The sequence below is a fragment of the Drosophila hydei genome, unplaced genomic scaffold, assembly GCF_003285905.1.
Source record: "Drosophila hydei strain 15085-1641.00,03,60 unplaced genomic scaffold, DhydRS2 tig00008114-arrow-pilon, whole genome shotgun sequence".
NCBI classification, from domain to species: Eukaryota; Metazoa; Arthropoda; class Insecta; order Diptera; family Drosophilidae; genus Drosophila; species Drosophila hydei.
In genome coordinates this window covers 4,345,571-4,371,468 of record NW_022045827.1, presented here as the reverse complement: position 1 = coordinate 4,371,468, position 25,898 = coordinate 4,345,571, and the positions used below count along the sequence as shown (strand labels likewise).

Sequence of the window (25,898 nt, the reverse complement as noted above, 5' to 3'; positions counted from 1 at the left end):
AACAGCCAAAAGCTTAGTTTCAAAAGCGCGGTTAAGCTTTAAAAGCTATAAAATACAATGTTTTTGCAATAACGGAAACTAGCTTCAAAGTGGCTGGCACTGCAGCGTCATAAATGATGACAGTTGTTCCTGGAGTCACGCCAACAACAACAAGAGCAACAACAGTAGCCACAATAAAACAACAGGCCACACCGAATTGTAACGACAGCAAAAACGACAAATGCGAAGGCTCAGCGCACAAACTGAAAGACAAACGCTTCGGCGACAGCGACGCCAGCGCAGTCAGCAATGTCAGATGCCGACCGCAGTCATAAACTGTTCAGCACGACCACCAATACAAAAGCAATTACATCCTACATGTGAGTGTGCAAGTTCTTGCTGTGGGTGATGATCCAAGAACACGAATAAAGCTCACTTGCGTTCATTAATCCCATAATAACAAGGGGGAACTGTAATAAACAAAGTTACGTCGCGGTCTTTGATTATCAGCGGCTGGACACACTGAGCTAATCATTCACATTGTTACACTTCAAGCAAAAAAAAAAAAATAAAAAGAAAAATTCAAAAACAAAATATGTAAAATAAAATATTAATAATTATAAAAATAATTAATATACTTAAAATCAAATATATATAATATAAACATCTTAATAATATTTAACTATTCACATTTTTTTATTTATTAATATTTAAACTTAGACGTTTACCGCTTAGCTTAGTTTTTAATAAAAACTTTTTTTCTAGCTCTGTAAATATATGTACATACAAGTGCATATGTATGTACATACATATGTACTTAGCATTCAAGATTCTTATCAATCAAGCTTAATCACGCGAGATTTCATATGTATATATTTGCATATGCATATGTAACTGCGTAGGTTGGTTAACTAAAATGCGTGAATGATATCATAGCATTGGTAATTCAGGAGCAGTAGCGGAGCAGTCTGACACTCTCCATCTCTCTCGATCCAACATTCAAACTAAAGCCTAAAATTAAATAAAAACGGTAAAACTAAACTACTCCCATGGGACATAAAAAGCACACACGTACATGCAGAGAGAGAGCGAGAGAACGGGAATGAGAGCAAACAGAGATGACAAATACAGCAACTGAAATAAAAATGACAACAACAACTAAAACAGCAGCAACAGCCGCAACGACAACAACAAACAAACGAAAGCACACCAACAAGTTGCGGTCGCCGTCGCAGTCGACGCGCTACGCTCGCGGTCCGCGGCGAACTGAACACAAGCCAAACACGTCAAATAAAAAATACTCAACCGCATTTCAGTTGTTTGAGAAACTTTGCACGGAACTAAGCTCGAGCGCGGCGGCCAAACAAAAGAATTAAACAATATTAAAATCAAGTAAATACATGACTTTTTAAAGTACATATATACATCATTAAAGAACTGCAAGCGCTTTAAAATAAATTCGTATCTAAGTGCGCAGCAATGGGTGGTATTGAGACAAAACCTGTTTTGTGATAAATTAAATACATGTACACATATATATGTATATATATATACATATATGTATATTTATACATACTTCTTATTCTTAAGCAAGTGCATCGGTTAAAATTTTGTTTGTACCGTTTGGTCAATAAACAAAATTAATAATCAAGGTCAACAATGCGAAATTGTGTATGGAAAGACATACATACATATATGTACATATAAATATATACATATATATTTGGTCGTTAGTCCAAACAAAGCAAAAGCTCAAGAAACAAAAACTCAAACCAAAGCAATTAAGCTCTTTAACATTATATATATATATATATATATATATATATATATATATATATGTATATACACATATATATAAAAATATATATTCCTTAAGTATCATGAGTTTAAGTATCCATATAGGTACATACATACATATGTATTACAATATTTGATTAAGCATTATTTGATATTGAAATGCCCTAATAATACTCTAGTTTTAACATGTGTTTAGTTATTATTATTTATCATTATTTTTACCATTTATCATATCTTAGATAGTGTTCATAGTTTAAAAAAGTTGAACGTGAAATTTTTTAACATTTCGAAAATGTGTATTATTATTCTGTACAGCTTTTTAGCTTTAGAAGTTCTGTATAAGATGATCTTCTAAAAGTCTTATATGACAAGTAACTCTATCAGATAAGAAGCTTTTAGCTTGAAGTGAGCAAGTAAGAATTTAAAATGAAATGTTTTAAATTGCTGACTCTTGATATATTTACGCTTTTTAATAGCATTTGGAAGAGTCCAAATGTTTTCCTTTAATTTTTCACCAATGCATCCATTTATATAAAACTGTCAACAGCTGAAACTTAAATTGTTTTTATTTTTATTTGTTTTTTATATATATATCTGTATTGTGCATTCAACAGGTTTGTCTAAATTTAGCTAGTTCTAAATTTTGTTGTTGCTTTTAGCTCTCGCTTGTTGTCGCACCTTTTAGAAATCCAGGGGGAATCTTAGGGACTGTAAAAAACGATCCGTCTAATGGATTCTGGTCTATTATTTTAATGCTTTTTTTAAGAAAATTTTAAAACACCTTTGGAATATTTTAAATAGTTTCTGACAAATAAAAATGCGTAGTTTCATTTCGAAGTCTATAATTTAATATGATTTATAAATATATATGTATGTTGGTATACATTTGGGCATATATACCCGACTAATATTAATAGTCACAGCTGCTGAAATTTATAGTCATGCATACCCGTTCCACATGTAAGACGGCTGAGTAAACAACCTGAGCCATGAGCGATCAAAACAGTTTCTTTTAGCGCACCCGCGCATTACTAACCGGTTAGTAATCCACTTTTGGAAGCCCAATTAATTTTAAGTCTCGTTTTTAGCGGCCAAATTTTTTGCCTTTATTTTTGATATTTTATTTTTTTTTTGCTATTTCTGATTCGTTGAAGTTTGTATAACATTAGCTTTTCTTTCGAAAGTCTGTCAATCTTGCGTAACTACGAAATTCCCCGAGTTAGAGCGTAAAAAATCAAAACAAAGCTTTAACAACATTTGAAAATGTATAACAAAAGTAAATAAATTGTTTTGATTCATAATATTTACGATTAGCACAGACATATTGATATAGTAAATAAAGCCATGCTTGACTCTTTGAACTTCAACAATGATAAGCCTACAAATATTCGCTATGTTCTATAGACTTATATAGCGTGTATTGTACAGTTTACCTATTGAGCGACTAGATTGTTGATTTCCAAGAAATATTCTATTGAAACTGCGTGTAAAACAAAAATAATTACCAGATTTTTAGCCTGCATCCGCTGACATCACAAAACAACTTTCTGGCTCAATATATGCTGTGGGATGAGTCATCAAAAAATCGCTTTTTTGCTTAGCTCGTGCAAACTGCAGTAAACAAATGCATTTATTATAAACAATTGTCTGCTGTGGTTTCAGTACAGACTGCAAAAAGTTAATTGCATGCATATTAGATGGTAGAGATAGGGTCTGTATATATATATATATATATATATGGATTACAGAAAACCAGCATGGCATCGACTTACCACAGATTTGATTTCTATTTTTGTAATTCTAAACTTGTATAATACGAGACTATGAAAACTTGTGTTTAACATTGTTTAAATATATATATTATTATTATATATATATCTGCAGTATATACCTATACCAAAAGGCACTTGCTATAGCTTTTACATTGTTGGTTATTTATGGTTTCTGTAATGCGATACTTACAAAACCAGACTAATTAGTAGAAGTGTTCCTTTCAAACTTGATTTGCTTGCTTTGGAACGATAATCGAACAGAATCTAAACAGCTCTTGCTTATAAGTATTAAAGCGGAATAGAGAGTTAACATTTAACATTTGCAGAATCTCATATTTAATTCATTATGCTTAAGGGAATTGCATTGAATTATTTATATATAAGAACCAAATTTTAAATTGAGAAATATCTTTTAGCGTAATCAAAATTTTTCTGATATCTTCCAGCCTTATATGGTTAATTTTCTAGATGTTTGCATTTTTATTATATACTTACAAAGTGATCCGCATTTCTATATAAAAGAAATTTATATAATTGCGAGACATATCAAAGATCATAAAACTTAAGAATGCAACGCTCTTAGCAAATAAATTAAATTTCAATCAATTTATTTTTAGAAAAGTTTAAATTTATTTTCCCATTTTCAATTAAGATCTTTTTAAATGTTGTTTAAATATATTTTAATGAATTGAAATTTATTAGAATTTCATAATATTGAAACTTCTGATAAACTTATTCAACATATCTTTTTTTAAAAAATGGACTTATAATATGAATTTATTCTTCTCTTAATCCTTATTTTGCCCACTTTTTATGACGTTTTTATGGGCGGAAAAACCAAGCACTCCCACCTTACATTAATTTCAATTCATACTTATAAGTCCGCCAGCTAATGTTTGACCTCAGCCTGTAGAAGCGCTTAGAGGCCAAAGAGCCAATGGAGTGTAGCCACGCGACAAGCCAAGCAAATCGCCAAGTTCGTTAATTATTGTCATGGATAACGCGCCCCAAAAATTGGGGCAGACACCCAAAAGTGGCAGTGCAGGGCGTCACATTGCGTCAGCGCCAAATGCTGAGCTGTGCCCCAAAACAATGACGCAAATCCATCTAGAAGTATATATAGAACTGGCAACTCTTGGCTCTAATAATACCCCAAATATGCACTGAGCGTGAATTTTTAATCGAGGGGCGAATGCCAGAGGTATTGGATCGTAGTACCTACATTCGGCCCACTGGGTGACTAGTGGGGCTATCATTAGCGCAAATTGAATAGATTGTTTATGCAAACAACAAATTAAAGCGCGCGGGCACAAATGAAGAGTGACAACGGGCGAGATCGTGATAGGCAAAGGTTTTTTTCTGGTTTGTAATTTATTTGTAAATAGTGATGGGTGGGCGAACGAGCTAATAGTCGATAAGTAATTATCGATTGAATTGTGAGCAACTAAATCGAATTAGTCCTGAAAATATATAAATATAAGAGAATATTTAGCATTTATATAATATTTATTTTATGTATTCATTTATAATTTATTTATAATATTCATTTAATTAAATTTTAAATAATTAAATATAAAATATTTAAATATTTAATTAAATTTATTTAATTAATATTTATCGATAACATTTGCAGATGGTTTTTGGCTTTGCAAAATAATATTATAATAATACAACACTTTAAAAAATATGTTACGATTTATAGCAATGTTATTATTTAGCGAAATACACTGATCTTTGATTTAATTTCTTTTTCAATTTTTAATCAATCTTTATCACTGAAAATATATATTTAATAGCACTTCATGCGTATATGTTATCGAAATGAGGTCCTTTTATTGAAAAGGACCAGAAAAAATTTAATTTATAATTTATAATTTTTTCTTATATATGTTTTTATATATTTTAAATTAATTAAACTTTCTTAAAAATATGTTATATTTGAATATATTTTTGTAGGTATGTGTTTGAAGGATTTTACTATTAAAATATATATTATTTCTTATCTAATATTAAGTTTTTCAATTATTTTTATTATTTATTCATCTAATATATATTTTTGTAAATGTGAATTTTTAGTTTTAAAATAATTTCTTTAATTTATCTCCGGCATTTATTTTATATATATATATATATATATATATATATATATATATATATATATATATACATATATTTTTTTTGTTTTTGCCATCCCTAGATTCCTTATCGCAGATCTCTGCGCTTACAGCCAAGCACAGGGTAAATCAGTGTGTTTAGTGGGGTATTTCAATTTTATTTTGCTCTCGTTGTACAGTCCACTTGAATCTGTTGATAATCAGTGAAGCTATTTAAGCGTTCCAGGCAGGCGACAGCAGCTTAGTCAAAGTCTAGCGGCCCAAGCAACATATAGAGATTGTTTTCCAACTGAGACTTACGTGTGCTTCGCTCTCTCTCTTTCTCTCTCTCTCCGTTGCAGCATGTCGCAGAATCATCCCTGGCGACTTAGCAGTTGGACTCTTCTGTTGGGTCTGCTGATCCTGTTGCTGGCCAGTCCGGATGCGCAGGCCAAGCGCTGGTTTGGCGGCGGCAGCAAGAGTCGTTCATCCAGCTCGAGCAGCTACTCGGCGCGACGACCGTCCTCTTCATCGTCCTCCTCGCACTCCGGCTCGTATAGTCATGCGGATAATACGCGACTCAGCTACGGCGGTGGCACCCACGCACAGCCCAGCCACACGCAGCATTCGGTTTCACGGCCAGCTACGGCCTCGCCCATAGGCTGGAATGTGCCGCCTAAGGCACAGGGTCCGCCACCTGCCTATTCTGCTCAGAATCCAGCTGGTGGTGCGCGCACCAATGTACACGAACCACCGCCAGCCTACAACCCGTCGTACAAGGCCAGTGCACCACCGCCAAGCTACTCGGCGGCCAACAGCAACGCACGACCAGCAGCCGGCGGCAGCTCAGCCAGCAGCAATCCACACTACACGCCCGCCAGCGTCTACAGGCCACGCATGAACGCCACTGGCGGTGGCGGTGGCTATCATACGCCCATTACGGCCACCAATACGCACGGCGTACAGTCTAGCTATCCGGGCGCCACGTATCACAGTCCTGGAAACTTGCCCGCTGGTGCCACCTACCATCCGTCGGGTCAGCTGCCCGCTGGAGCTACCTATCACAGCCCGGGCGCCTTGCCCGCTGGCGCTACCTATCATAGTCCAGGTTCTTATCCCGCTGGTGCAACCTACCATAGCCCTGGGGCCCTGCCCGCTGGTGCCACCTATCATAGCCCAGGTGCTCTGCCAGCTGGCGCTAGCTATCATCCTGGCGGCTATGCGCCTCCTGGCGCTAGCTATCATCCGGCCGGTCAGATACCAGCGGGCGCCAGCTATTATCCCAGCGGAGGCGTGCCCCACGGCGCCACATACTATCCCCAGGCGCCAGTTGCTGCGATGCCGGCAAGTGCCACCTTTTTGCCAGCTGGAGCCGGCCTGCCGCCAGGTGCTACCTACTATCCACAGCCGCCCAAGTCCTCATCCGGTCTGGGTTTGGGTAAGTACTGAAAGGCTTCTGCTTGAGCTTCCTTAACGCTTCTCTCTTTTGCAGGAACTGGTCTTGTTGCTGGCGCTCTTGGAGGTGCCATTTTGGGCCACGTTCTCACGCCCACACAGACGCGCGTCGTTGAGCAGGCACCGATGTCTGGCGGCTATGCAGGCGGCGGTGGCGGCCACGGCAATGGCGGTGACGATAAGATCATTATCATCAACAATGGACCACCTGGCTCGGTGACCACAACTGATGCTGGCTCGGGCACCACAGTTATCAACACGGGTGCCGGACAGCCCGCCGTGGCACCTGCTGCAGCACCTTTGCCCGCGCAGCCAGTGCCAGGCGTAGCAGCTCCTGCGGAGGTTCCAGGCCAAACACCACTCGCTCCACTTACACCGCCAGCTGCTGATGCCGGCGCCGTCGTGCCGCCAGCTGTTGGCGCCGCGGTTACCAATGCTGCAGCACCAGGTGCGGCTGGTGTGCCTCCTCCTGCGCCAGCTGCAGCTGATCCGAACGCTGCACCACCCGCACCCGGTGGCATCATCTGTGTGCCTGTGCGTGTGCCCGAACCAGATCCGAAAGATGCCACTAAGACGATCGAAGTGGAGAAGATTGCTTGCTATCCGGCACCACCGCCAGAGGCAGCAGCACCACCAGCACCAGCAAATGGCACAGCACCTGCTGCAGTACCCAGCGCAGCTCCCGCTGCTGTGGCCGCCGCCGTGCCCACTTCAACCCCTGCTTCGGACGTGGCGCCTCTTGCGCCCTTCCAGACGACTACGCCCTTGACAGTGCCGGAGGGATCTGTGCCACTGGCGCCCTTGTTGCCGGGCGGTCACCCAGATGTGATGCGCATGCCCGGCTTGACGTCAGCGCGTCTGTCTGCGGAATCGGGTCTGCATGATGAGCACAATGGAAAGAAGCGGATGTCCGAGTTGAGTACGCTCTCCGCCCTGCTGACAGTGCTCGTGGCCTACTGCCTGCACTAAGCAGCCAGCGGCACAGCGGGTAATTAAAGCCAAATGGTAGCCACTCAGCAGAGCAGATTCTGCGCTTGAACGAGTTTCATACAAAGTCGCTGAATCGCCACTTTCTATATTTTGTAAACTAAGCGAATTTCTGGATATTCATTTATGCATGTGTGTACTCATAGCTTTTGTGTTAGATTTACATAAACTAAAATAAACCGTAATTAATATTTAAATAATTACATAAAATTGGAAATTGCGCTGTATGGCTGTAGCCATCTAGTGTAGATGAGCTACATTATACGCCATCTGTCGACTGCAAATATGAGTCTCATTTATTTCTCGGAACTTGACTAAAATCTTAACGTAAAACCATTATAGTGAGTGCAGGCACATATACGTTCAGTTTCCATTTCGATGACTTGTTTCGATCAAATATTTAGTTCGTGCAGCAACCTCTGTGTAGAAACTTAACGAGTGAAGCTGCTGGCAGCTCCGCACAGTGTTACACAGTTTTAATAAATGTATACCTTTATCTGAAAGTCTTATAAATAGCAAGTGCATGAACCGTAATTCTTACTTACGAAGCCGAGCAGTATATTAGTGAGTATAGGGCTTTAGCTGAAAGCTTTATAAGTAGCTGGTACACGAACCATAATTCTTACCTGAAATTGTAGCTGAATATTTCTAAGACTTTCTTATTAGACTTATTAAATATTCCACAATAATTTATTTACAAATTTATTTTAAATTTAACATTTTGCTTAAGTACAATTATAATGTGTATACATAGTTTGTGTTGCTGGCCAATATCAACAATAACCACATTTCTCGGTCTCCTATCCTTTTTCTTTTAATTTTCTGTTTTCTTCTGCTTCATAGATATTAATGATATTTAAATGTTGTTTACAAAAAAGTTCTATTTGTGCCTTCGTGCATGCTGATAATGTACAATCAATAGCAAAACGGTCTACCAATACTTCCTCATAAACTTGCGGCTAACACGAACAGGGCGCTACGAGGTGCGTCCGAAAAATTTTCTAGGCAGCAAGAAAAATTTATTTAATATTTAAATAATTAAATGTAGGAAAACAATTTCAGAAAAGTTGGAAATTAAATATGATTAATAACAGGAAGATATATATATTTATGAATTAAAAATATTAATAAATATCTAAGAATATATGTCGAGATCTTACAGCTTGAGAAAGATTCTTGTCTCAATTCTTATCTATAATCAACATTCGCTGTGTGTCGCCTCAGCAGCAGCTGCATCCAAGCGGTTCGAGCGATGCTATCGAAGAGCACAAAGTAAACGAAGAGTACAAAACCGTGAAGAGTCGCCAGCAGGCAGAATATAAATGTTAAAGCAAATCCCGCATTGAAGTAGGCGGAAATGCCAAAGATCCACGTCAGGCCGAGCAGGAAAAAGAGCAGTGCGAAGAGTCGGAATTGCTGGAAAATCAGTTGGCCGTTGCGATGCCGCAGCTGAGCTACCCTAAAGAGGATGCGGACAAAGATGCAGACATTGGCACTCAGCACCAGGCCAATGGGCAGCAGCACGCCATAGATCAGACCCGCACCGGCTGGATAGCAAACCACGGCGAATTGCCCGGACATGACGGGCGTATACGAGTCGGGATCGATTAGGATCAGTAGCAGCGTGGGCAGCAGTGGCACCACCCACGCTATGACTGCCACGTGCTGCACAATGTTCTCCGTGCGAGCGATGAGCACTGTGATGTGCTTGCGATACTGCAGGCAGCCAACGAGCAGCATCCAGCTGAAGAGGAACAGCACAGCGTATTGGAACGTGGCGCCCAATGCACGGCATGACCAACTGGCCTCGGCAAAGGAGTAGTGCACGGACCACTCATTGACATACAGCAGCGCCATGAGCACGAAGAGCAGCGTCAGCGCCACGCACATGTTGAGCAGCAGCTTGGTCGACTGCATCGAGCGCCACTTCTTCGAGATGGCCGCCGTCAGCCAAATGATCAACAAGCCAAACAGCGACAGGCCACAGCCAACGGCTGTGGTCGTATCAAGCACACACTCCAGGCGATCCGTGTACTGCGGATGGTGTAGACCATAGATGCAGTTCCTCTGCTTGTAGCTGGCGCCCACCAGGAAGGCAAACTGCGTCAAGTGATTCGTAAAGCAAACTACGACCGGATCGTAGGACAAACTCCTTGTTTCCGTAGTTATGCCCTTCTTCATCCAGCTGCCATAGCTCCAGTACGCGCAGTAGCTATTGAATTGCTTCCTCTTCCTATATGCCTCATCGTAATCCTCGTTGCGTAACAGAAAAACCAAGGGATAGGGCAAGTGTGCTGCAATGAGAAGAGTTGAGGCAGATAGGTAACTCCAGCGGGGTTGTCTTATATGTGAGCTAAGTGAACGTGGATTCCTCAATGGATTCCTTAAAAGTGAAGAGCGTTGTACAAAGTCTTTCCTTTTCTCCTTTCGACTGTTCTGTCAGTCTGTTCATTCGTTCGTCTATCTGTTCTTCCATATGTTGCTTGACATGCCCGGCCCTTTGGTCAGTCCGTCTGTCTCTTCGTCTCCTTCTATCAGTCCATTACCTCGCTTATCTGTTCGTCTGCTTCTCCTTGATATGTTCCGCCGATAGGTCTGCCGATCTGGTCGTCTGTACATCCATCCATCTGTCCCTCCCTCTATCCTTCCGTCTGTCCCTTCGTCTCTTCGTCTTTACCTTCGTCTGTCCTATCGGCTACCCTTTTTCGTTTGTTACTCCTTGATATGTCCTGTCTGTACTTCTATCCATCTCTTCCTCCATCTCTACCTCCGTCTGTCCTTCTGTTTGTATCTCTGTCTGCATCATCGTCAGTGCCTCCTTCTGTCCCTTCGTCTATCTATTCGTCTTTCCGTTTCTCCTTGATATGCCTCGCCGATAGGTCCTACAGGTCTTTCGCTTTGTATGTCTCTATGTCCATGAGCATCTATCCGTCCGTTTTCCATCCGTCTGTCCCTTCGTCAATCCCTCTGTCTATCCCTTCGTCTGTCCCTCCGTCTGTCCTTCCGTTTGTCCTTCCGTTTGTCCCTCTTTCTGTCCCTCCGTCTATCCCTCCGTCTATCCATCTGTCTGTCCCTCCGTCTGTCCCTTCGTCTGTCTATTCGTTCTTCTATCATCCGTCCATTTATTAATTCATTCATCTGTCTGTCCGTCAGTCTCTTCTTGATATGATATGAACCCTGCTAAATAAAAAGATCGATAAATATATAAATACTTACTGGATACTTGAGGTATACTAATGGAGAGTATATGACTGGCAGGCTTTGCGCTTCCCTTGTCCGTGGACAAGTCAACAAAGAGGGCACTGTTCGCATAGATCTTAAACACCAGATAGCTAGTTCCGGCATCTTTGAGAGCCTCCCAAAGGTCCCTTGTTAAGTAGCTGGCCGTAAGGAGAGCGGATTCCTCTTTGAGCACGTCCAGACTCTGATTGGCATAGAGAAAACGATACCAGAAGCCATGATGTCGGCAGCCCTGACGCCCTGGACCTGCCTCCGTGTAAATAGCAATGCCTGTGTATGCATTGCACTCGGGAAACAGATAGAAGACACTCAGAACTCTGCCAATCAGCGCCTGGACACCGTTGTGCATCTTGACATCGATCAGCTGTTGGGTCGGGTCAACTGGAATGGACTCGTTGCAGCTCTTCAACTGCGGCGCCAGACCATTCGTATAGTCTTCAAACGTGTAGAGTAGATCGTTGGTGGCATTCAGCTGAGCGGAGAGCTCCAGCTCGGCGCTATTCGTGGCCATGAGACCGTTATAGACGCCGATCAGTTGCATGCACACAGCCACGTCCTTTGGCTCCTTGGCCACTTGGCCGATTATTTTGTTGACATTCAAGACGTCGACGGCCCCAATTTTGTGGCTCTTCTGATTGATCAAATTGCTGACGTTTCTCATCACAATCAACGGATAATTGAAGCTGGCTCGATTGGATATTCCCATGTTGAGCTCGTACTGCCACTCGTTGAGAATTTGGCTCTCCATGCTAATTGTTTGAGTGGACCGACAGGTGATGTTCCGGCCCAGCTCCGCCCACTGCCGATTCGCTAGGCAACTGCGCACCACTGGCAACCCGCTGCTCTGCACGCACAGCTCCTTGGTCAAAGCAAACTCATTGATCGGCGTCAATGGAAAGGAGTTGCTGTAGTTACGCAGACTGAAGCTGCCATCCTCATGCCGGCTCTCATAGAAGTGTGTAAATGCTATGGGTAGACAGTAAGGCAGCGCCGCACCGCCTGCGACGAGGCTTAACCCCAATAAGGCGACGCTGCGCGAAAACATCCTGAGCGAGCGAGCGATCGATGCAAGCCAAACCCGCGAACTGAGAGGCCCAGCGCAGTCACTGTTCAATTGAACTTTAATTATTAAGTCTAAGTCATAACTGTGGTATATCATAAATATAACTTGAAATTTAGAACTATGAGTTGACTTATATATAAATATATATGTATATAGTGGAAGTTCCTGTGCAACAAAAGGACAGCATTACGCGATCTGCAGCTCTATAGAACTGCACATTATTAAAGGATATTCAGGCTATAATATTCTAATTAAAGTATTTTAATCATAAAATATATGTCCATCTCTGAATAAGAATTCTTACACATATTGCCTCTCAGAGCATTTATCGATTGTTTGTCACTAAAAGTAATCGATAACATTTACCATGTCTTTCGATGCCTTTGATCTATGAATCCATGAGACATTTAGTTCACCTACAGTTAATATATAGACAATGCTATATAGCTACACTGACGAGCAAAACTGTAACACACGTTCAATGTTCTCACTTCAACGGTCTGTATTATCTTTTCTACTTTATGCATGATTATGATCATAGTCTTGTTTTGTTAGTGAAATATTTGGCTCTTTTATTTATAAATTTGAAGACATTTGATTAGCAATAAGAGAAATACAATAGCAAAGAGTAAAAAAAGTCAAATGTTACAGTTTTGCACTGCAAATATTTTTAAACAAATATTTTTATTAAATTTTTTTTAATAACGGGTCCACAGCCCTTTTGATTTTTTGAGGTTGTTTATACGGTTTGGCATACTTTGCGTGTAGCGTCGCACCATTTCAGGTGGAATCGAGTACCAAACGTCCTTCGTTCTCTCTCACAACTCCATCCTGCCATTTGGAGGGGCCGTATATTTCGCAAGCTGCGATTTCAGATGACTCCATACATTTTCTATGGGATTCATGTCTGGAGATTGCGGTGGCCACTTCATAGTTTGAAACTTTTGGTTCAATAACCAATTTTTCACCAAATGGGATGTGTGCTTTGGGTCATTGTCTTGCTGAAAAATGCAATTTTCAACAGCCAGACCCATGTTGCCAATGACTCCTCCCAAATTTTCTTGAAAAATGTTTAGGTATTGCTCCTTACGCATTATCCCATCGATTAACAGTAAGGGCCCAACTCCATTTGTACAAATACAGCCCCAAACCATTATGGACCCGCCACCGTGCACCGCACTGTATTTGCCGATTGGACTGTGGGATTCCTAGTCCAATACCACGATCGTCCGTCTGACTTAAAACGATTAATTTTAGTTTCGTCTGACCAAATAACCTTGAAAATTTATTTTTTTAGCATTGTTTAAGCTTTTTATTTGTAACTTACGGCATCCCAATCAGCTAGACCCCAATTTTCATGCATTATAGCACAGTTTCTAACGCAAACTAATGTGCCTGTTAGCTAGAAATGGTTTTTTTTTTCTTTCATTGGCCTTAAGCCCCAATCTGCCGAGACTGCGACGGACTGTCCACTCACTGGCATTTAAATTTAACACATTAGCCGCTTTTATTGGCATAAAGTCGCGATTGCCTGTAACTAAGTTAGCCAAGTGGCGCGTGTCACGTTGGCTTAAAAGTCGCGGTCGGCCTCCTTTATTGATTTTAATGTTTTCTGAACTGTTTTTGTTTTTAACACTGCACAGTCATGTGGCTAACACCAAATTTATTAGCCACTTTCCTAACGGATTCGCCCCTATCAATAATTCGATTATTTCCTTTTTCTTTTCATCAGCCATCATAATTATTTTGCATATTGACTTAAAATGATCAAGGCTTATCGATTTAAACAAAAACAAATAAGTTTTAATGGTAAAAAAAGCTTTGAAACAAAAGTAAAAAGGTTTTGCTCTGCGAGTGCAAAACTGTAACATTTGACTTTTTTTACTCTTTGCTATTGTATTTCTCTTATTGCTAATCAAATGTCTTCAAATTTATAAATAAAAGAGCCAAATATTTCACTAACAAAACAAGACTATGATCATAATCATGCATAAAGTATAAAAGATAATACAGACCGTTGAAGTGAGAACATTGAACGTGTGTTACAGTTTTGCTCGTCAGTGTACAATCACGCAAAGTTCAGGGTATTTCATAGTCAGTCAGTGCTTAATTACTTTATATTTAATTGCTGAAAGTAATAATAATTATTATTAAAATAAATAACTGTTTGACTGATGTCATTTATTGATATGAAAACATTAATCATATAATTAAAGTCAATTTTCTTAGCAAATAAACTCTTATCTCTTTGGCTTTAATTCATTCACTTGCTATAATTAATACTGAATCATTTAGTTTTTATATATAATAAAGAAAAGATTTTATTAAATATAAATATATTAATTATTTAATTAATATTTAAGTTAAAATAAAACATAGCTAAAAAATTTAAATAAGTTAATATATATCAGAAAAATTATATAAATATATATATATATATATATATATATATATATATATCTATATATATATGTATATATATATATTATATATATATTACAAAAAATTAAACTTTTAGTTAAATTTGTTTTTTAAGAAACTAGCAAAAAGAAGCCTAAAAACTTATTCAAAATCTATTTTATTTTGGTTTTCTGCTGCTGCTTAAGTTTTCTCTAGAGATAAAATCTAGATAAGCACACACTCACACACCAACACACACACTTACAACACCTATAGCTAGTTGTACTTGTATTGGAAATTGTCGACCTCTTCTCAAGTTTTTTGTTAACTAAACCCACACGACTTAGACTTAAAACTTTGTGACAACATCAGCTACGTCTTTATTTTACAGAAAAAAAATAAGTCAAAAAAATATGCTAAGAATTTGTTCACTCAAAAAAACGTCAATAAAATGCAGTTACTTTGCTCGTGATGGAAATGGAAAATCTGAGCAGAAGTTTTTAGCTAAACTTTTCGCTACTTTTCTATGCATTTGCCTTGCTGACAACGTTGAATTCGAACTTTTTGAGCCATGGACACAGATCTCCCAAAACTTATGTGTAACACAAACTAGACTAAGGCAAGTTTATGGAATAAATACTAAAAACAAGAAGCAACGAAAAGGATTTAGATCTGAGAACGTCAGACGGACTTGTTTGTGGACTTTCACAGAAAAATACTTTTAAAAACTTTTTTTAGACAGAATTAGACAATGTTTTCAAAAACTAAAAAATTTAAAATATAAATAAATAAATATCTAAATATATATATTTATAAATATTAATTTTTTTAGGTGATTAATAAATAATATTTAAATAAATTAAATATATTCTTTTTTCAATTTATAAAATATAGTTTTTAAGTAATTTTAAAACTTATTAAAATTTGTTTGCTATATATTTACAATTATAAGCTCGCGACGATATACCCTTTAACTATCAGAGCTACGCTTGTTAGTCCAAAAACAAGGCTCGACCATAACTGTATCAGCCATTCACATAAATCCATAAATGTTTCTATATTGTATATTGATGAGAACTCGATTGTATTGCAACTATTCCCGCAGGTATTACGCATGCATGTATAATATTTCAAGCAATCAGGCAAGAGGCAGAGAGTCAAGTGGCAGCAACTCTGCAGCGAGCGGCGTATAAGTAATTGGCAACAATTGGCTGCCAAAAGTTGACTTGTCGAAGCCATCAAATGGCAAAGGCATAAAATAGTCGCAATTCATAAAAATATATACAGATAGATATAGATATATATATGCATATATGTTTGCTTGATATGGGCAATAAAAGCAGCAGTTGGATTTAAGCGCTGTTTCATGGAACTGTTAAAGATTTTATGGAGTCGAAGGCAAAAGTTGCTGCAGACCATCAGGCAGATAATTTAGATAAGGAAAGTAGTAAAAATATATAGTTAAGCTGAGCAATAATAATCACAGGAATAATTATTCTTTCATATATATATTTTATATATATATTTATAATTGTATTTATTTGTTCTAAAAGAGAATATCTTTTGTTTTTCTTTCACAGCCGCAGTCCTAGCAACGACGTCGTAGTCTACGCAGCCGTCGCTGCCGCTGATCGATCACATGATGTGGCCATCTACCGGACAGTAGCTGCAACTGCAGTGGCAGCAAGTGCAATTTTAGCATATTGAAAGTTAAGTCACTTAGAATTAAATAACAATTCCATTATCTTAGAATAAATTAATTTATGATAGTTTTATATATACCATATATATATATATATATATATATATATATATACAGCTAGCAGATTAAACAGATATACAGATTGATAGACTTACTTCTAAGTAGAAAGGCAAACAGACAAACCCACACAGATAGGCAGAGAGATGCAGATAAGATAGTTACGAGTGTGAGTTAGTAACTTCTTGGCCTTGTTAATTATATATATACATAAAATTAGAACAAATGATGTATTCCCATCTTTCATTTACATTCAAATAAGAAAGTTTCAAACTGTTTCCACAAAATATTTTCCTGAACTTAACTGAAAACCTTATGCTTCTAAATGTAATAACAAATTTCTTAAGAATAATAATTAATTTTATTTATTTTAAAAACTATTCAAAGCACAGCTAAAAATATTTTGTTTTGGCTTGACAAAAATAAAATTAAATTATTAAACTACTCTCGTTGCAACTTGGGCCGCAGCTCAAAATATTTTTGGGTCAAAGCGATAAATGCTTATAATATCATATGCCGGCAACAGTAAATAGAAACAACAAGAACAAAAACATGAACATGCCAAGTTCAGAGCATGTGACATAAACTATGTTATGCGGGCTTCTGCTTCAAGGAGACGACGGAACTGTTGCAAACGCGACCTCCGTCCTGCAGCTACAAAGTAGCCCAATTTGCATCCTAATGAATGGTGTGAAACTGTTTGAACTTGTCTGGGTGTGTGCAGGGAGGTGTGTGTGCGCGCGGGACGACGACAAATTCTCAACAAATTGCAGAGGAAAAATTCAAATGGTTGAAGCTAAAATGGCAACACAAATTAGTTGAATTAATTGCATTCAGAACTTTGGGTGGTTTCTCTATCGTTAAATAGGAGCAAATTGCTGAGATGTTTTTGAGCAGGCCAAAATGATCGATGATCGACGAGAGTATACCCTAGGCAACAATCATATAGAAATTGTAGAGAAACATGTCGAAGCCCATTCACTTTTGATTAACTTCTTATGCTTGACCCTCTATACTTGAGTTCTTTACAGGGTATATCGAGACTATCATTCAATTTTGAAATTTGTTGCATTTACTGCCAGTTGACCACATCGAGTAGTCGACTAGTTAGTCCGCTTGGTCTGAGGTTTTACTTTCAACAGAGACTGTAGGGAGTCAGACGAGCTAATTGAATTCGGCTAGGAAGGACAACAAATCTATATGTATATATTTACATATATAGTGGATATATGTGCATCCATGTCCACTTAGAATCAAGTCGCTTAGGTGCAACAAGCAATGGCTGTGGCCAAGGACAATGCCTTACAGCCTGCTTGCTTGCCTGCCAGAACTTGGCCTTATAGAGTGTTTCCAGGCACTTATTCATCAAGTCAGCTGCTCACTCATACACTTCGGCCTCCAAGCTGCACTTCCCGATGCATTCAGTTGAACACATTGCACTCGTATTTGAATTTTACTCGAAATGCATTCAGGCGTTGCACTAGGCAACTTTTAACCAAAGTCAAGGCAAACGAAACGATGCCTAACCAAAGTGGTCTAGCAGCAGGCACAGAGCTGAGCATTGGGATCTTGATTTTAATGGGTGTAGGTTTTTATTGTTAAAGTGGCTGGCTCAACAGGAGCAAAGTCAATTGTTTGTGTTCGTTTGCAAAGAGCTTTGCATAAATATTTCGTAATTTTCAATCTAATTTAAATTAAGAGCGAGCAACAGAAGCAGGCCCGGACTACGCTTATAATAAATAAGTTAATGTATATATAAGAACAGATAAAAAGTGCAAAATATATTCTGTCTATTATTTATAAATATGAAAAATATAATAGCTATATTTATAAATACAAAATATAAAAAAACTTGTCATATTCACTGAGTCGGGTTCGAACCTTGAATTGCCAGCGTACGTCTTGTCAAAAGTATCAAAGTGCCATTGTGCAACTCTGTTAGCATTTACGCTACAGATATATTTGAAAGCAGCAATTAACATACAGAGTCAGAGTGATAATAGAATATATGCGAATTTTATAAAGCTTTTTTCCAGTTAACGTAATCAATGCGGAGTTTTTTGAATTTTGATATTTGGTTTTGCTTAGTTCTGTTCAGCGGTTGTGGGAATAATAAATTAATTAAAGCAGAAAATCACAATCACAACTCAATGGCAATGCGCATGCTTGTTTTTAGCATTTTTTTGATAACATTAAACAATTTAATAGAGGCTTATGTAACACTTTGCAACGCAATCAATAAAAAAATAAAATGATTAAAGATAATAAATTGATACATATGTACTCCATTTATATTTTGCATCGTAGAATTCATCTCAGCTCACGCTCATATTTAGTTTTTGGCGAGCTTCGTTCAACATCCTCGATAGTATAGTGGTTAGTATCCCCGCCTGTCACGCGGGAGACCGGGGTTCAATTCCCCGTCGGGGAGAGATGTAAACGTTTTTTTATTTTATATTTCAAATATTTCTTTTTTTATATAAAAAATTTTCTAAATTATTTTTACAAATTAGTCAAAAATTAATTTATTTATTTTATTATTATTTAGTCGTATTCAATATTTAAAATATATATATATAAATTAAAAACATTATTCGTTGTACTTAAATCTTGCATCCGCTTAAATCTTTTGAAAAAAATTTATTGGAATTGGAACATCAAATCAATTTTAATATTCTACTCACTCACATAAAGATCATTTGGCAAACAGTTTTCAACGTCCTCGATAGTATAGTGGTTAGTATCCCCGCCTGTCACGCGGGAGACCGGGGTTCAATTCCCCGTCGGGGAGATGTGAAATATTTTTATATTATTTTTATATATTTTATATATGTTAATCTAAAATAAATATACTACTACATTTTTCTAAGTAAATGCATTTGTATAGTAGAGTATATAGTACTTACTGGTATGTGAATATATGTAATTAATCAATTAAATATTCTGTTTTATATAAATACTTTTTTTTTTATCATATATTCATTTCGAATTTATAAAAGCTATTATGTTATAGGTATAGTCGGTTATACATTGCATAATAACAAAAATAAAAATGTATTCAAACATCTCCCCGACGGGGAATTGAACCCCGGTCTCCCGCGTGACAGGCGGGGATACTAACCACTATACTATCGAGGATGTTGGATTTCGGCTGCCAAATGCATCAGTTGTGATTCAGTATAACGTTAGATATTAAAAGGTCTATAAGATTGAGCTATTAGTTTTGAACAAAAAATGTTTATATTAAATCACTTTATACTATGAATGTTAAGAATTGCCAGTTAACTTGTTCCATCAATGCATTTAAAATGTAAGATTTTATTTCCATTTTCAGGGTTAAATTAACGCATACAACAAAAATTATGCTTTCACAACTCGGAAAATAATAATTTTATAATGCATGGGTATGATTAAAGTCATAGAGTTCTAACAAGTATATTCAGAAAGATTGTATTTGGCAAAATAGATACAACGTCCTCGATAGTATAGTGGTTAGTATCCCCGCCTGTCACGCGGGAGACCGGGGTTCAATTCCCCGTCGGGGAGGAAATTAAGATTTTTTTTATAAATGTTTTAATGTATTTTATTATTAAGCAAGCACTTAATAAATAATAAATATTTTTAAACATTTCTAAGATAAATATTTTGAGAGTTCAAAAACTAACCTTTCAGAAAGTATAACTTTTGTTTGCTTTCTATATTAAATTAGAGCGAAAAGTCAAAATGGCAAAAACAACAAACAAGAGTTTTGTAGAATTTATAAGTTTCATACCACAAGGTACACAAGTTGAATATATACTTGGCTGCCAACTCGCCTTAACAATCTTGATGCACGCATGAAAAGTGATCAAAAGCGAAAATAGTAAATAGTCAGCGATGCATAGGAATCAAGAAGTTATGGTAACTTTGTTAGTGTGCATGCTAATTAGTTGACACAAGTCAATTTAAACTACATGGTAAGGCGAATAGTAGTTGTGCTAAGAGGCACGTTTGCACATGAAACTAAAGTTTTAGGCAAAGCTAACATGTTCTAAAGATGATGAGGCGAGTGCAAGGAATGTATCTGTGTTACATGCACATTTTAAATTGAAGAAGAATCTGATCTAATGATGTATCGATTCACACATTGATAAGCAATAAGGCAAGCATATGTTTCAAGTAATGCCTTTTACTTACAAATAGATTGTTTGCCATGTGGCCTGGTTCGCATTTTGGCCATCAATTAGTTGGTTAAAAGTTTTGCTGCTCTTGGCAACCCTTTCAATGCGGTTTCATTAGTGGCTAACTAAATGGATCGAGAACTTTGTAGCTGGTATTTTTTTTCAATCTTCGTTTTTAGCGGTTTTCTTTTAGCACTGCACTGGAAAAACTTGGACGGTGCCAATTTTTGTGTAGAAAAACTTTTCCGTCGCGTTCTTCTCTTTGTTGCGTATAAATTGCTGTCAATTAGTTTAATTGTTTTTCTTCGATTTTTTTCTTCTCTTATGTTATCTTCTCGATTTTGCTATTTTTCTGCTCTATTTGCTTGATTTCTTTTGATGACCATTATTGATAAGTTGTGCAATTGTTTTGCAACTGTTGTTAATTGCAATCAGCCAGACCAGCTCTTGAGCAATAAATGCAACCAATGAATGCCGAAAATCGATGAGTTTTCAATCACATTTCAATCTAAACACAACGAGTACAAATATTTATAGATATTTGTATGTCTCGAATTTATTTTTTATTTGCAAATAAATATTTGTATGAACTTCTTTAAAATTGAAGTCGTTGCTCGAAGCACATGTGGAAATGCCATTTGAAAGCATTGTAGCAACAATTATTTTTATTAATATTGATGATGTGCTTGGCGCAGAGACGCCTTGTGGAAGCTGTGCTCTGCAATATATCTTTGTCAACACTGGCAAGTAGGAAAAAATAAATAAGTAAGGCAAGTACTAATGATGCGACCACAAAGCTCTCTACTAGACGTAGAGGTAGAAGCAGGCAGAATATAATCAAACAATTTACAAAATAAATTTAAATTATTTAGTGAATTTTAAGATAAATTCAAAATTAATTAAAAAAAATATTCATTTATATATTATACTATATTTTCCAAATAAAATTTTATAAATTACAAATTAATGTCATAATAATAATTTGTTATTTATAAAATTATATTTTTCGATTTGTTTTTATTAAATTATGTAACTTTAAATTTTTAATATTATTTAGTTATAATTATAGGAACGATAAATTTAATAAAAAATATTATATATAACATAATAATAATATTTTGTAATATTAAATTTATTACACATATAAATATTTAAAAACAAAAAAACATTTTGACTGTGAAATACCCTGTGGGAATAAATTTGAAGCTTAAAATTTGATCTATGCTTTTGAGGAGATAAGAAACCACAGAAACCGACAAGAGATATAGGACATAGGCTCAAGAACTCAGTGACATACAATGCGAGCGTAAAGCTTTATTAAATCCAAGACAAAAAGACTTAAAGAATTTATTTGTTACCTTCAAAATTTTTTTTTCTCTACTCAGAGAAGGGAGAGGACATTGTGCAACACTTTGTCTCTAGGCACATTATAAACAACTTTTTCCTTTTCGCTGGCCTCCTAACGCTAATTAGAAAAGTTTTGTAAGCAGCTCTTAACTCAGCTCTGACCAACTTGATTGATGGAAAATATGAATAAGTTTTAAGAAAAATGTAGAGTGGACAGCTGCAACCAGTTTAGATTGCCTTAGGTTGAGCCACTTTAATTGGACTGGCAAAGATGCTGTACCTATATAGAGCTGTGCCTTGACTAACTCTTGTGCATACAGAGTTTGCCATTTGCATGGCGGATGCGAGCACAATCTTTGCTTGCTTTACTTTTAAGCAAACTATCCACTTAGCATTTCCACTAGCTGCAATTTCCATTCTGCAATTGGGATATGTGTGGGAATACATGAGTGTGGCTCTCACACACAGGCACACGCAGAAGTTTGTCCTGCCCTGCAGACATTTTCTTATTTCAACTGCCCTCTCTCATATTAACATAATATAACCCTCTACGAGGGCCTTGAGCTAGAGCGCAATAAAAGTAAATACAATGAAACTAAACACTGTCCACGTCGTCCGTCCACGATAGCTGTATAACTGCGCGAAATTCCACAGCTTGTGTGTTCATAAAAGGGGCATAAACGTTTTTATGGCTTTTGGCCCCACGTTTATTTGGGTATATATACATACACACGCACACATACATATATATATATACATATACATATAATAAAAAAAATGTTTATCTGAATTAGAGCGCTGGGAAATGTTCTGAAATTATCCTGCATTAGACAAGGTTGAAAATATGTGCAAAAAATGCATATTTAGCTTCTGTTTCTATTTAGCTGTATTTATGTGAGCAATGCTGCAAGTGACTTGAAGATTATTATTATAAACATATATATTTTAATATAATTTATTAGCATTTACTTGAAATTTCAAGGTAGTTTTTTAACAATAGTTTAAACTTTTTTGATCATTTTTATATCATTTTTAATTAGCTATAAATGGAGATTGGACACTTTGCTTTCAAATTTCAGCTTGGCTCTTAGTTTTCTTTTATAGAGTCACTAGAGAGCTTTTCGCTGTTCATCAGTTCATATAGTTCATTGATACCTCTAAGAGCTAGAGTACAAGTGACTTGTAAACGTCCATAAAGATATAAGCCACAACCTTCAGATCGGCTGCACAGCCGGATCTCAGTGTATTTTACAGTCAAGCTTTGGCTTGCTTAGAGAAGCATTCCTAAAGATATAGCCAAGCCAGCTGCACTCGTGTGTATTCACTTCTTTCTGAAGAGAAGAATAAACTTAAGACTTTTATCTTAAGTTAACAACTTTGTGCAAAGGATAACGCACGACAATTCCGTCAAATGCAGAACAAAGCCACAAAAACTTTTATGCAAACTTGTTCATATGGAAGCCACTGCATGATTATGTCAATATAACAAAATGCAGTAAAAGAAAGCTGCTTACTAGGAGAACTACTTTTATGTAGTAGTATAAATCGTTTAGCTAAATATTGAATAAGAAAAATGATTAAGTAACAGATGAAACTAAATTTAAAATAAATGAAGAATTAAAATATTTAAATACATTTTTTAATAATTTATATTTTACTCTTATTACTAACAATTTTGAAATTGAATAAACCTTAATTACAAGATTTAGGAAATAAATTGCTAAACCAGCTGCAGCCAAAATGCGAGTTGAACAGAAATATACATTTCTCAGGTTGGTTATCTAAAACAAATGCATTATTCGTTATCTGTGTTCGAGTTAAATGTTTATGTTCGGCCAACAAATTGCTTTAAATTTGTTGGTCAAGTGCATTTAGAAAATAAACCCGTTGCTGTTGCTGTAGCTAAAAGCGGACGAAACTTTACAGCTGAAACTTCGCCGTTTTATTTAGTTTGTGGTTGGCAAGTGTTGCAGGCGGCTGCCGAATTTATGTGCAACACTTGCAACACTTGCCACAGTTGCTACACGACATGTGGAACGTGTGTGGAGAGTTGAAGACAAATCGTTTGCTTTTACAGTGCCACATCCAAAGCTGCACAATCAAGACCTTTCACATAATTTATTGATCCTTTTGTGCCAAGGCAGGTGAATGGACTTCAATTTAATCAACGGCACGTGTTTGTGTTTACCATGCAATCAGGGAGAGTGAGAGAAAAATAAAGAATGGCACAATTAAAATCGTTTGTAAGTGACAATTTGGATTTATTGTGCCTCGTTCTTTAGTGTAAAAACACACAGTTTTCACATGAAACTCATTTCGACTATGAAAGTTAACAAATTTTGATGAAATTTGGTTGTCAAGAAGCAGACTTCACTGCTTGAAGTTTTTTATTGAGCTCAGTTGAATCTAAAAGCAGAATATAAAGAATTAGTCGAGATAGCTTGAAGTGAAAGAATAAATTCAAATGGTTCTTTGGCTACATTTGAGTTTGAGAATATACATTTTGTTCCCGTGAAAGTAAAGTTCCTCAGATATAAAGAAAAAATATATTTTTGTGATCTCTTTTAACTGCTCGTTCTATGGCGTCTTTATTTGCTCCTTAGTAGCGTAGGGAGTAATTTCATAGTGTCTAGATCTGCGGTAACAGCTCTCGCAGTCTATACTATATGAGTTTGAGAAAACTTTTTTTGTCTGTCCAATTTACATCGCCTAAGTTTGATAGAAATGTAATTAAAAATTATAATAAACTTATTAAAATATTTTAAAAAATTCGACGAACTATTTAAACAAATAGCATAAAAAAGTTTATTAGGAAAAAAATGAAATGGCTTTTTGCTTTTTTTAGTGTTAACTAATGACATTAAACAGTCGTGACAATACAGCCTAAAACATTGCTATTAGTCTATCAAAATTGTTAAATTCATTAAGTTTGAATTTTGTTCGATTTGTAATTTTAGGTTGAGTCCTTAATCAAAACTGATGCATTAATTTTGTGCGCCCTTTAACTATGCGCGCAACGCAGCTCAATGCAGCTTTTCCACATTTGTTCACGTGGCTGGCAGAGCTCTAAATCTTTAAAACCTATTACATGAAATGCATTAGGCTGCATAAATATCTGCTGACTGTAACATAATTCAGAGCCTGGCAAAAGACATTACTGGCACACACACGAACACACACGCACACAGAGAGAGGGAGAGAGAGGGACGTAGTCATTGGAGTCCTTGGGAACTTGGCTGATTTTGCGCTGCTATCTTTTTGCTGGCAGAATCTTCGACACTTGGTGCTTTTGTTGCGATATGCTTTGGCCCTAAATTCACACACACACGCACATAGGAAATGTGGCTGGCTTCTTGGCACAGCTCAAACTTTACGTAGCTGCTGCAAGTGATGCGTGTGTGTGGAACTTTAACTTTGCAGTGAGAAACAAGTTTGTCGATTGTCAGAATTTAAAATATATTTATTTGGTAATATATTTAAACATATGTATGTGTAAACTTAACAATAATAATAACTTATAACAGTTAAGGGAACTAAAATATATATAAATTTATTTTTTACATTTCATTCACATTGAGCTAAAATTATAAATTAGATGAATATGCCGCTTATTCCAGGACACCAACATCAACATCTGTGCAGATTTGATCGCCGCTCACTTTGGCCGCTTTGGAGGCATTAGGGATGCTCGTCAAAACGTTACCGGAGGCCTCCACGGGGAGGAAGTGAGTCGACTTGAGACGCCTGAACAATAAGGATCGCGCTGGGTATACCCTGTAGAAGCAGTCAGCAGCAGTGCCCTATGAGGTACGCCTCCATGGCCTCCATGCGATGTTATTGCGTTAT

The 25,898-nt window shown here is 37.0% G+C and overlaps 2 protein-coding genes and 4 non-coding genes across 6 annotated transcripts; 4 read left to right on the top strand and 2 right to left on the bottom strand.

The window, feature by feature from the left end:
• Nucleotides 1-1,277: 1,277 nt before the first annotated feature.
• Nucleotides 1,278-8,281, top strand: LOC111599493 (transcription initiation factor TFIID subunit 4). Its single transcript, XM_023315160.2, has 3 exons — nucleotides 1,278-1,371; nucleotides 6,004-7,079; nucleotides 7,134-8,281. Exons 2-3 carry the CDS (start codon nucleotides 6,005-6,007, stop codon nucleotides 8,063-8,065), a joined length of 2,007 nt encoding a protein of 668 aa, XP_023170928.2. The 5' UTR covers nucleotides 1,278-1,371; nucleotide 6,004; the 3' UTR covers nucleotides 8,066-8,281.
• Nucleotides 8,282-9,271: 990 nt separating this feature from the next.
• Nucleotides 9,272-12,368, bottom strand: LOC111599486 (adhesion G-protein coupled receptor G2-like). Its single transcript, XM_023315153.2, has 2 exons — nucleotides 11,300-12,368; nucleotides 9,272-10,377 (listed from the first exon to the last, which is right to left on the bottom strand). The coding sequence occupies exons 1-2, from the start codon at nucleotides 12,366-12,368 to the stop codon at nucleotides 9,272-9,274; spliced, it is 2,175 nt and encodes a 724-aa protein (XP_023170921.2).
• Nucleotides 12,369-18,904: 6,536 nt separating this feature from the next.
• Nucleotides 18,905-18,976, top strand: Trnad-guc. The gene has a single exon. It is a non-coding gene; the product is annotated as a tRNA-Asp (tRNA).
• Nucleotides 18,977-19,264: 288 nt separating this feature from the next.
• Trnad-guc lies at nucleotides 19,265-19,336 on the top strand. The gene has a single exon. It is a non-coding gene; the product is annotated as a tRNA-Asp (tRNA).
• A 275-nt stretch (nucleotides 19,337-19,611) lies between these two features.
• Trnad-guc lies at nucleotides 19,612-19,683 on the bottom strand. The gene has a single exon. It is a non-coding gene; the product is annotated as a tRNA-Asp (tRNA).
• A 336-nt stretch (nucleotides 19,684-20,019) lies between these two features.
• On the top strand, nucleotides 20,020-20,091 carry Trnad-guc. Its single transcript has one exon. It is a non-coding gene; the product is annotated as a tRNA-Asp (tRNA).
• Nucleotides 20,092-25,898: the final 5,807 nt, after the last annotated feature.